The sequence below is a fragment of the Monodon monoceros genome, unplaced genomic scaffold, assembly GCF_005190385.1.
Source record: "Monodon monoceros isolate NGI ecotype Baffin Bay Population unplaced genomic scaffold, NGI_Narwhal_1 Super_Scaffold_4, whole genome shotgun sequence".
NCBI lineage: Eukaryota > Metazoa > Chordata > Mammalia > Artiodactyla > Monodontidae > Monodon > Monodon monoceros.
In genome coordinates, this window is record NW_021703781.1 from 57349745 (window position 1) to 57362562 (window position 12818).

A 12818-nucleotide genomic window follows, 5' to 3' on the forward strand; every position below is an offset into this window, starting at 1 on the left:
GTGTGTGTGTGTGTGTGTGTGTGTGTGTGTGTGTGTGTGTTGGCAGCAGTCCGGTGTTGTGTTGGCAGCAGGTGGAGGGTCTCCGGTGTTGCCCATTCCCAGGGCACCTGGGCCAGGATATGTCTGGGGAGGGGAGGGGAGTCACCAGTTCGCTACACTATAACACTCCCACCTGGTGTGTGGTGGTCATTATCCCTAGAACAGCACGCCCTGGCCTGGTACCACGTGGCCTCTCCTACTTCTCTGTCCTTACCACCTCTCCCCCAGAGCAACTAGCCCCTGGTTCTTCCTCTATTCACCAAGCTCCAAGCATTCCCAGCTTCACTGGCACCTCTTCAGAGAGGCCTTTCCCGGCCACACTCTATCACCTCCTTCCTCTGCTTAGTCTCTATCATGTGCTCGTTTATCTCCTGCATTGCACTTTTCAAAATCTAGACTTATCTTCCTTGTTTACATATGGCTGTTTCTCTACCACATGTGAGCCCCATAAGTGTAGGACTTTGTTGGCTTCTGTCACCTCTGGGCACCAGCCTGGCACTTAGTCAAGTAATATGGACTTAGTGATGACTGATCACCTGAAGACTGGCCTTGCTGGGCTCTGGACAGTGTGTGGTTCAACTGGTCCCCTGGTGTTCAAACCCAGAAAAGCAGCATTTGAGATGCTTGTGAAAGGACTCAGTGCAATCTTGCTTGCCCCCCTCCCCCCAGAAAAGGGGAGGCAGCCACGTATTGCTCCAGGGCTGAGGCTGGGATGAGCTGGTATCACTGTGGCACTTCAGCTGGATGGATTTCCAAGGTCACCATGGAACCACATCTTTTGTGCAGAAATGTCTATTCAAGGAAAGGCCGTGGGACACGATAGGTCCATACAGCCAATGTGAGGTCAGTGTGACCGGCCACTCCACTCGCCCCACCTGAACAGGCGGAGGTGGGACAGAAGGAGCGCCTGGGGACCCACTGCCCCACCCAGTCGCCTGGCAGCTGGCTCCAGGCAGGTGGCTGGCGGCACTCAGTGCCAACAAGCCCTTGGATGTCTTCCTGACAACTGTCCGTGCAGATCTAGCTCGAGGGAAGAGCTACTGCCAGTCCCGGACACACCTTCCCCTGACATCTTCCTCCCCACAGCCAGGATCACTTGCTTCAAATACTACTATTCTCAGATCCCTCTCCTGCTCACCTATTTTCCACGGCCCCATTCTTCCTCTCCATCCACTGCTGCTCAACTTCCACTTTCTTCACCAGGACACACCTCCTGAGGCAACCAACCACACACCTGCCTTCCTGTCTTAGCCTCAGTGGGCCCAGCCTTCCACCTGGCACTCCACTCACATGGAACTGGAATTCCTTCCCCTCCCTCCTATCTAATCCCCCTCTCTCCAAGGCCGAGCTCAATGTCTCCAACTCCTCCAGGCAGCCTTTCCCGACTATGCTAGTCCCCTTGCCCCCAGCACTTCAGTTTTGTGCCATGCAACAGAGCCACTGAGTGACAGCCAGCATGAGGGTATCACAGGTGGGCCTCTCCTCTTCCCGGCCTTGCACGGAGCTCCTGATCCCATGAGGTCTACTCCTGGGTCACCAAGGGGAATCGGACTCCAACTCTTCTTCCTGTCACAGGCTGGGCCAAGGATAGCTGCCAAGCAAAGGCTCCAGGGGGGTGACTCTGGTCCCCAGCATGGTCTCCTGCTGTCACTACCCTGTAGTAAGCTCCCTCCATGCCCTACCCACCTCACTAAACCATCAGGGCTGAGAGAATCTTCAGACACCATGAAGTGCAATCCCTTTTCCAGCCAGATGGGGAAACTGAGGACACAAGAGGGCATCTAACCAGAGGTGAGTTCCAAAGTCAGTTTGTGGTACAGCTGCCCCAGTCCAGCGGTCTTGCTAGCAACTGTCACAAGCTGAGCACTGAACTCCTCTTGAAGCAGCATATGTTGGTACTAAGCCTACAGCTGTGGGTACAGTTATCTCCTTTTTGCAGGTAAGGAAACTGAAGCTTAGAGGATTCAAGTAACTTCCCAGGGCCACCACTAGTAAGTGCCAAATCAATATTAAAACCAGGCTTATCTGAGTTGAACCCATATTTTGAATTGCTAGGCTGTCGTGCAATCTCATTCTCAAAACCATCTCCAGCCCAGGTGACTAAAGCTGGGCTGAGGGGCCCAAGGCTGGATTTGGACGCTCACTTCTGTAGATTTATACTCGATGGCCCCTTCCCTTCCAGGAAGCTTCATGAAGTGGGCAACAACCGCACACCAGAGACAGTCTTGGACCAGAACGGACTTTGGAATTGCTGACTGGCCTGACACAGCAGGGCCATACATGTGCTGTACTTAGAGAGAGAAGGGTGTCAGATCAAGGCTTTCTGTCAGTTGGGACAGGACCTCGTGGGGACCAGTCACCACATCTAAATAGGGCTGGCTCACTGGAACCAAACACTTAAAAAGCTGTTACAGAGTTAAGAGCGTTAGGTCACTTATCTGTAATGCAGACTGCAACAAACCTGCCCTTCTAGAAAGAGCCTATCCTCTCTTTATTGGGACACGTCTGTTCAAGAGCAGATTGGCAATCTGCATTACCAGTCAGCAGGTTCCTTAGTAAGCACAGAATCTAAGTAAAAGACATAGAAGATATATAGGAGAAGTCCATTTAAGACAGCAGAAAATCTGCAGAGCTATCCCAGTCTCACAATACAGTCCACCCATTAAGTACCCAGCATGCTCACATTAATTAGAGTTTAAACCCCATAAAGGCAGGAATCGTATGGGTATGCACCCAATAGGCATAGAGCCTGGGACAAAAGAGGTATTCAAGACTTGAGAAATAAATGAAAGAATGAATAAACGATGAGGATATACAGTGTATTTCTCACTTACAATAAGTCCGTGTAGAACCAGTTATAACAATGTTCATGAAGAAATACCTAAGTAACAGAATAGATACATCTTCAGTGTTAAGAAGATTCCAACTCACAAAATACACGGCTGAAGAATGCATCATCTTTGACAACACAAAATAATCATTATGACACACAAGTCTGAGGGGAAAGCTTATTAGTCTGTCTTCTTGATAAAGATATTCCTCAAATAATGAATAGTTACATTTCATTGAAGGAAAAAACAAAGCCCATGTAGGATGCATCCCTATTCTCTTAGACTCAGGAGGAAATGGATTCCTGCTTATATCACACAGTTAGGGTAGCATTAGATCTTAAACCTAATAGACTCCTGATTCTTTGTTCTCTTTACTACGCACAGCTGCTAAATAAGTAGAATAGATGCAGCCAATGTGTTCTGGGGTAGTTTACCCCCCATTACCTCCTCTCGTTAAAACCTGTGCTCCAGCAGCCACTGCGGAAGAGGTTGGCAAGGCAGCCATGTTTATACCCCATGACCCTTCCCCCGGACACAGCTGATTGGCCCAGGGTTGGACACCTGATCTAAGGTCTGCCCATCCATTGGCTGGCCAGAAACGAATCAGATTCAAACTTCAAATTTTGAACTCAGAGAACCAGAGACCATTGTCAGCTGGTGGCAGTTATCTCAACAAACCAACAGCAGGTGAACAGGCCACTGTTACAAGTGAACAGCAAGACAAGGAAGGTTGGTCTGCAGTTAGGAGATGACAGCTGGACTTTAAATCCACATGGTACCCAAGAAGAGGAGCTGCGTTGTCTCGTGCCAGCTTTCTGGTTCCCAGTCCTTGTGCGGCTGGGATGTACTTCCCACCCTTGGGATTCTGGTGAGATTTTCCCGAATCCTTTCAGTAGATTCTTGAGCAAGTCTAAGTGCGCATCTGTCCTCTGCTCACAACTCAATTGGGACTAAAGCATTGACTTTGGAGGGGACTGAAGATTCTCAAACTCCCCAAGGCTTAGTTTTCTCACCTGTACAATTTCTCACCTGGATGGACCAGGAGCTCAAAACTTCTTGCCAACACAATGCTTTTACCTTAGTCAAATAGCTATGTGCCTCCAAGGAAGTATAAGATCTCCCAGGGTTATCACACTAGTGCCAGGAAAGACGCAAAGACTCAGAGAAGGAAAGCTGGAGCAGGAAAAGAGTGAGCATCTGCTGACTCATATCCCCACATCCTCCCCTGGCTCCTAACCCTGAGAGAAGGAAACCATCCTGGAAAGTTGGAAGCAGCTTTGCTTAACACAGAAATCAGAGCAACTGGGACCCTGCCATCACCATTCTGCCAGAAGTTAGACCAGATTTTGCCTCCTGGAAGGTAAAGCCAATGTGGTCTTTGAGGTGTAAGAATGTCCTACAAAGGTGGTATCTCAGGCGTTGTTGTTTATGTCAGGGTGGAGGGGTTTTCAAGGACAAGACAAAAATGGCTGGCAAAGCTAACAAAGTTGCTAATCTTTCTGCTAGATTTGTCCTTTATCAATGAAGGAAAAGAGTCCTTTTCTGGCTGGGCCCCAGGCCCACTGTTTGATCAAAAATGCTTTCCCTGAAGCCACTCAGGTCCCAACACTGTGGGTGTCTTTGACTTCTATCCACTTACATTCCCTAGAATAGGCTTGTCCTTGGTGTTGGGTATACACCGCCCTCGGGTAGCCCATGTCTGTCCCTGACCCACAGCATCACCAGCTCAGTGATGATCCCTCCCAGGATCAGCCCATTCTCACCCCTCCCCACACTTGCTCCGTATAAGGGAGAGATCTCAGCTGTTGGGACTTTAGGGAAATGACTTAACCTCTTAGCCTGTTACTTCAGCCACAAAATGATTAGAGTGCTTTCTACCACACGGGGTCATTCCATGATGCCAGTGAGATGATGCATGTGAAGTGCATGGCCTAGACCTGGTGTTTACTGTTTACTGATGCTGAATTGCCGTTCATCAGACACATCTCTCTTTAGACCAATGAGATTACAGAGCATTGGCACAAGCACACTTCCAAATCCCTCAGGGGCTGTGGTCCCTGCCAGAGGGCTCTGATGAGCAAGCAGAACCAGAGATGGCTGGGTCCCTCTTTGAACATTCTACGCGAGGGACTTTCAGCCAAGCGAGAAGGGGACACAGGCAGAGTCCTGGCTCCCAGCAGGCAAGGCAAGGCCCCAGGGGGCAGGGTGGTGCTAACTGGGGCTACTGCCCCAACAATTTAAGTGGAAATGCCTCAACACGCCCACCAAGTCCTAAGGTCAAAGGCATCACAATTGGGTCTTTGTTCCAGAGTTCAAAAGCCTCACTCACCACTCCTTCCAAAGCCAGCTTGCAGGATGCCCAACACACCTCCCCTCCCCCTGCCGTCAGCCATCCGGCTTCCTTGAACTGGGAAACCACCCTCCCAAGGACCTGCAGTTGGCCCTCTTCCTTGCTCCCCTCCACCCACTTAGTTTCTCTGGTTACGCTGGTTGTACACTCTAGGAGGCCTCCTTGTTTCTGACAGCAACAGACGGTGCGGGTTTGCACCGTGGACACAGCCCTCTAAGGTCCCCGTGTACATATCTGCTGCTGAGCAGCTGTTTCCATCAAGGGGGGAGACACAAAGCCCAGAGAATTGGGAAGGCCACATTCAGGGTTCTGTCTACCCAACACCCAGGGCCCTAAGGAGTCTCCCAGCCTCGGAGCCCAGATCTGGGAGGGGGCTTGGGGAGGTCATCTACTCCAGGCCCTGTTTCCAAGCAGCCACAAGACTGTCTCCATTTTACAGAAGGGAGAGTTGAGGCCCAGAGGGAGCAAGGGGCTTGAAGTCGCCCAGCCGGTACATGGTAGTGGGCAGAACCCTGCTTCTAGAGACGGCAGCTCCCTCAGAGGATCAGTGTACCAGACTGGGCTTCTCTGGGGATTCAGGCTACCTGAGCCCCCTTAAACAGCCATCGGGGACTCCTCAGGAGAAGGAGGTGCCTAATACTTTGCAGGCCTGCCGCAAAAGCCCCACTTCGTCAAGGCTTTCCCTCCTCCACTCCTAGGCAGGGTCCTGGATGTGGGGTGGGAGGCAAAGGGAAGCAGGGAGTCTGATAACAGGCTGACTGCCTTTTGTGTGGGGTCTCCTCTTCAGCCACCCTGGCCAGTGGCTGGTACCCAGAGGCATGGGGGCTCACTCCTCCTGCTGCTTTAGGGCTATACAGCTGTGCTGGTGACACAAGGCAGAGGGTCCCTAAGCCAGACGGCTACTTTTGAGCAGCCCTGACCTTATATGGAAAAGCCGACACGCCTTCCTTTGGAGCAAGCCCCAAGACAAACATCTCTCTCTCTCTCCTCAGTGGGTGTCTGCAATCCCACCCTTAGAGAGCCCTTCCTTTGGGTCTTGAGGTGCTTAGGGTTGCTAGGGCCAGGCCCCTCTGACAATGCAGCTTGGGTGGGGGCGGGGAGGTGGGGCTGGTACTGTGACAAAGGCTGAAAGCCAAGCGGTGCAGGAAGGAGAGCAGTGTGGGCACCTGGGGTGAGGGGCCCAGGCCTTCATGCTCGTGACAGCCACTGCCAACCAGGCACAAGGGCAGAGCCTGCCACCTCTGAGGGGAACAAGCTTTGAAGACTCCAGACCCAAGAGGGCCATAAGTCAGGTCTTTGTTGGCATCACAGCCCTGTTCTCAGAGAGCACAGCTCTTGAGACTCCTGCAGCAGGAACCTAATCTCACCTCCCCGAGGAGGCCCACGGGGCTTTCCTCAGTATCTCTACAGCTACTTGCTGCCCACAGGCATAGGAATCAGGGACCCAAGAGCTGTTCTGTTCTGTTTTTGACTTCAGGTGACTCACTTCCCCTCAATTTTTCTGTGCCTCAGTTATTCTATCTATAGAATGGGCACAGACAGCCTTTGATCTGTCTTCCTGTCAGAGCTTAAAATACTGGAGGGGAATAGAGTGGAACAGGAAAAGAAGAACAGGCCCCTCCCCTCTGGGAGTGTCCTCCAAACACAGCTCAGAGAGGCTCCAGCGCGCCCGCACGCACGGGGGCCTTCCCCCACAGCAAACCGAAACCAAAACAGAACACCCCAGGAACCAATTCAAGCGCCAGCAGGTCATGAGCAAACTGATGATGGATATCTTGGGCCAGAGTTCATCCCTGGCTCTGCAGGGGTCACACACGCCTGCACCTCAGACCGACGGACTCAGGCCCTCCTCTCTCCACCTGAGAGACCCCTGCTGCCAAGGGCACTGAGGCCTACACGGTGAGAACCTTGGAACTGGCAGGCCCCTGGACAGCCAAGACAAAGCCTCAGTTCCCAATGACAGGGCGGCTGCTACAGGACCCTCCCTGGCCCCAGGACCTGATTTCATCCCCCTGTCTGGGCCCTCTTCCCAGGGCCTGGCGGCCTTCAGCTCAGCAGGGGGCAGTCAGCTCACCGCCCAGACACTAGCCAACCTCCACAGGCCTGACCTTTCCTCAGACAACCCGCCTGAGGACCCGGGACCCCTACAGTGACGTCATGGCCTGCCCTCCCCACCAGCCAGCCGGGTCCTCCCACCCCGGCCTCGTCCCCAGTTTGGAACATGGCCCCAAGGGGGAAGCTGCTGTAGGATGCCCCTGAGCTGGGAGCAACCTCCCCCGGGCCTCAGAGGGCACAGGGACCCTGAACATGGGCTGGACAGTTGTGCTCATGCTGCCACCCTGGCCTTGCATTAACACAAGCCAGTTAATTACCCCGAGTGGTGGAGACATTCTTCCACCATCAGGCAAACTGCTGGCCTGCAGCCCAAACCAACAGGGGAAACTTCAGCCTCCTCGGCCCTCTCCCCGCCAGATGGAAATAACGTATAGCTGCAGAGGTGGGGGAGGAGGAGGGGAACAAAAACCAGCCGGGCTCCTCGCCCGAGTGGCCCGCCAGACAGCTGGGCACTCACCGCTCTCGTTCTTCTCGATGACATCCACCACCTCCCCGGCCTGGAGGCTCAGCTCCGAGTTCTCCTGCTTCTTATAGTTGGACACCACCACGTACTGTTCCAGGATCATGGGCTCGGCGTGGGTGTCGGCACCTGGCGAGGGCAGAAAGCATGCGGTGAGCCAGCGGCCAGCCATGGCCCCGCGGCCGGGGCGCCCCCTGTCCATCGGCCTCGGGGGAGGCTGCTCGGTCGCCAGCGCCGCTCGGAGGGGCCGCCCGCAGCCAGGGCTCGCAGCTCGCCGGGCCCCAAGGACAGGCCATATAGCAGGGCCCCACACCGGCCCGCTGTGCCGCGGGGACCGGGGGACATGGGGAGCCGGGGGCCAGCGGTGGGGGGCGCGGAGGGAGAGACAGAGACGAGACAGAGGCCGAGGGGACTCAGAGGAAAAAGCCTGCGGCCGCGATGAATTAATCACAGCCCAGCACGAGGGAGAGGGAGTCGGAGGAGAGGCCTGGGGCGGACGTGGTCTCTCCGGACCCCTCGGCCGCAGGGGTGCGAGGGGAGGGCCGCAGGCGGGTGGGCGGCCGGGTGGCCCATGGGGGCTGAGGCCGGAGCAGAGGCGAGAGGAAAGGCCAGGCGAGGAGGAGGGCTCGGGCCTCTCCCCAACCCCTGTAAACCCAGAGAAAGAGAGTCAGCAGTCCTCCCCTTGGGCGGGAGAGGGAGAGAGCGGGAGAGGACGGCTCCACGGCAGGCTGGGCCCAGGCGAGAAGTCAAGAGGGTTTGAGGCCGCCAATCACTGGGGTTTACTCGCAGCCCTTAAATAGAAACACATGAGACCCATCGAATGAGGAGCCGGGGGTGGAGGCAGGGGAGGGGGAGGAGGGCCGAGACTGTTTACTTGAAACCCAAGAGAAAGTCCCAGCGCCAGCGCTGGAGAGCCCAGCCCGCCCCCCGCCAACTTTTCCTCAAGTTCGGCTCCACTGCTGCCCCTCGGGCTTACCAAGACGCGGCCACTGAGCCCACGGGCCTGGCCCCCCGGGGACCAGCCTCAGGCCCGTGCCCCCAGGCCCGCTTCCCAACGGGGCATCGTCCGGCCTGGCTGCCGCCCTCCGGCCACATGGAGACCGACTCAGCCTCCCTCTGCCTTTAAGCTCTGCTGGGGCTTGTGGTCAGGCTCCCGGAAGCCACCAGCTGCCCTCTCCTGGCAGTTTCAGGAGCTTGAGGGTCAAAAGGTGGGGCTAAGCAGGAAGAGGGCAGGGAGCGAGCAGCTTCTCTGTCCTCTTTAGCCACTGGATCAGTGCAACATTTATTAAGCAAACGCCAGGCTGGAAGGTAGACAGATTGGGTGCCCATCTCGGCTTACTGGCTGTGCGGCATTGAATGTGCTGCTGAAAGCTCTCTGCGCCTCACTATTACCATCACTAGAGTGCAGTGGGGACAGAGCACCTAAGATAACACATGGCTGGCTAGGAGCTGAAAGGATCCATGAACCATAGACCCACTGGTCACCTCCTACAGGAAGCCTTCCCAGACCCCCCTCTCCATCTCCCCGGCAAGAGGAATTCCTAGCATACTTCTTAGACTCTGTGTCTATCACCCTATACATCTACCAGTCTCCTGAAAGGCTGGGGGCTTCACACCACCAGCCTGGCTATAGAAATGGCTGAGAGGGTCCCCAGGCTCCACACGGCCCCCTTGGTGCTTCAGCCCGTAGCTACCTTCCCAACATGCCTGAGTCTAACTTGGCAAATGTTCTATGCCAGGCTCATACACTGTCCCATTTTATCCCCACAACAACCTTGTTACCTTCCCACTTCACAAAAGACACCTCAGAGACCCAGAGAAGACAAGAGGCTTGCCCCAGCTCACACAGTTGCTATGGAGAGAACCAAATTCACTCAGTGTTTTAGGTTCAAGCCCATCTCTCTTTCCATTACAGAACTGCCTCTGATATGTTTCCAGACATCCCATTCTCCTAGCACAATGATCCTCAACTTGGTCCCACAATATATGGGGAGCTTCTAAAGTACACTGATGCCTGAGCCCCACGCTCAGAGATGCAGACTGAATTGGTCTCAGGTATTTTTTAGACACCCCCTCCTCTCCCATGGTTCTCATACACGGCCAGGGTGAGAAATGCTGCTTAGATCTTTGGGTCTTTCTGTGCGGGAGGCTCCATCCAACCTAGGGTGGGGTCGATGGAAGGGAAAGAAACCCACTGCACCTGGCAATTTTCTCCCATGAGGTGTAGACCCTGCAGCCCCAGCTCAGTCCTTTGGAGACCCAGGAGGGACCCTGTCCCAGCTGAGGCCTGCCACATGGATGTGCACAGGCACTGCCCCAGGCAGCCCATCCGAAGCCAAGATTGTATTTCAGGCCAAAATGCAACCAACAGCTAGGCAGCAGGGTGGGCCTGGCTCTGCACTCAGATTGGGCCAGCTTCTGTGCCTACCCCTGCTAGCTGCACAGAGGCAGCGCTGGGCACGGAGCTGACAGAGACTACCTCCCACTGTGTCCCCCGGGGGCTGGTAGTGAGGGCAGCCAGCACAAAAAGGGCCAGCCCCTGCCCTTGTGGGACACAGGGGCTCCCTTTCCAGTTTGTGGGAAAGGAAAACGCAAGACAGAAACAGAAGACAGGAGTTCTCCAGCTGGTTAGAGAGCTTCCAAAGCCTGAGAGCCCAGATGATGCTGACAATTAATAGCAAGCTTTCACTAATGCTCACTACCTAATGCAGACCATATCGGATCCTCAGAACAACCCAGGTGTAGGCCCTTGTTATAGCCCCATTTCACACACAGGCAGACTAAGGCTCATGAGGCAATTTTCCTAAGGTCACACAGCTGGGATGGAACCCATGTCCTCCTGACACCACTGCTTGTGTCCTGACTCACGCCCTGTCTGTGGCCTATAGACAGCCACTGACCCCGAGGAGGGGCCCTGCCTCATCCTACCCACCCCACATCTGGCAGATAGCTGCCGCTTAATAAAGACTGGAGTGTGGGTTTCTTCTTGACTCTTGTAGCATCTGTTGACCAGACCACAATGCCCACTGGGGGTAGGCGGTCTGTAACTGTTGGTGAAATGAATGAATGAATGGACAGATAGATGAATAGTGATTTAACGGCTGCTTTGAGCCAATACGGATAAACCAGGCAGGGCCTCACCTCCGAAATCTGGGAAAACTAGAGAACTAAATTCTGGAAGGGAGAAAAAGGGGAGATGGGGAAACAGAGGCAGGGAGAAACAAGGAGTGATGGGTTTGTGGCCAAAAGCTGCTCGAGAGGATAAGCGGGGTGCTGGGGAATGGAGAGACATCAGGTCATTTTAATCCAAGCCAAGGAAATCTGAGGCAAGATTTCAAAGGGGAAAAACCCACATACTGCTCCCACCTCCACGCCACCCCTTGGAAATTGGCCTGAGCTTTCTGAAGACTGGCACTCTGGGACACAGGTAGAAAAGTTAAGAAAATGTTCTCCAGGCATTCCAGAGCACAGAAGACAGGCAGTAGCACACAGCCTAGGGGACGGACAGATGGACACACAGGCAGACACTCTGTCTTCCTCACTGCCCTCCCCTCCCCCAGCACAAGCTCACACTCTCTGGCATCTACCTCTTAGGGTGTTGCCTGCCCAGGGCTGCTCGGGCGGATGTGAGCTGGGAGCAGGTATCCAGATGAGAAAACACTCGGCAGGCGGGCCGGTGGGTGATGTCATCCCACAGAGGCTGCTCTGGATCCCCTCCCAGCCAAGGCCTGGAAAACTGGGGGCTGAAGGAGTCAGCCTGAGGGAGGGGGAGATGCAGTGGAGCGAGCCTCCTGTCTTCAGATAGGAAGCGTTTGGCAGTGGCATGGAGAAGGGGAGTACTCCTTATAGAGAGAAGAGTCCCTCCCAGATTGGAAGGGGACTTTCTGTCAGGGTCTCATCCATCTCACCTTTGTGCCTTTCTCAGAGCCCCTGGCTGGATCTGCTGGGGCTCTGGCAGTGCCCCAGAGCCCTGCCCCACGCCTGCCTCACACCTGCATTCCTCTCGCTACCAACTGGATGGACCCCTAGCTCCTGCCTGATCTGCCTGCCAACTTAGGCTTCTAAATGAGGCTTTTGCTAAGTCAATCCACTGCTCCAGCACCTTCACTGGGTCCCTGCTGCCTAAAGAAGAAAGGCCAAATTCAAGCTCAGTCTTTCTTGACAACCTGAGCTCCCCAAGTTCCCTGACACACAACTCTTCTGATCCAGGCAACATTCATTTATCAACACACAGATATCAAGCACCCACTGTGTGCCAGTCACACTCTTTTATGCTGGTTCTTATGTCCACGCCTCTGCTTTAGCTGTTCCCCCTGCTGGGAATGCCTTCCTCTTTACCAACCCCAATTCTACCCAACCATCTCTGCCCCTCCAGGAACCATCCAATCACTCAGCTACAGTGCTTGCTCCTGTCATGCACTGGATTTTCTTGTGGAGCACTGCTCCCTGACCAGATCATGTGCTTTAGACAAGAGTCTCCCTGATGAGGGTAGACAGACGCCTCAGGACTGGTGCCATAGGACATGGCACTAGACACAATAATTGCCTGAGAGTCGTGATGTGAAAGCATCAAACTGGAGTCTGAGGGTCTGAGGTCCAGTCCTGCCTTGTCCTTATTAGCTCTGTGACCCTGCAGAGGACACTTAACCTCTCTGAGCTTTAGCTTCGTCATCCATAAACAGGAACATAACAGTACCTACTTTGTGGGGTTGTTCTGAGCATGGTATAAGGTGATGGGGTTAATGCTCTACGTAAACTGTAGACTGTTTATAAAGCAAACAGGAAATGGGAGATTTGGGGAGGAGAGGAAGGGCTTAGGTTCCTCTGAAGCCTCAAAACCAGCATGCAGGGGCTTCCCTGGTGGCGCAGTGGTTAAGAATCTGCCTGCCAGGGAACACGGGTTCGAGCCCTGGTCCGGGAAGAGCCCACATGCCGTGGAGCAACTAAGCCCGTGCGCCACAACTGCTGAGCCTGCGCTCTAGAGCCCGTGCGCCACAACTACTGAGCCTGCGCTCTAGAGCCC

At 54.5% G+C, this 12818-nt stretch overlaps 1 protein-coding gene across 3 annotated transcripts in view; it reads right to left on the minus strand.

The window, feature by feature from the left end:
• SH3PXD2A (SH3 and PX domains 2A) overlaps positions 1-12818 on the minus strand; it is a 232854-nt gene that overhangs the window by 43430 nt on the left and 176606 nt on the right. For all 3 annotated transcript variants that reach the window (XM_029244683.1, XM_029244684.1, XM_029244685.1), the window contains one exon: positions 7793-7924. In XM_029244683.1, the coding sequence (XP_029100516.1) occupies positions 7793-7924 (132 nt within the window). The remainder of the gene's footprint in view (positions 1-7792; positions 7925-12818) is intronic.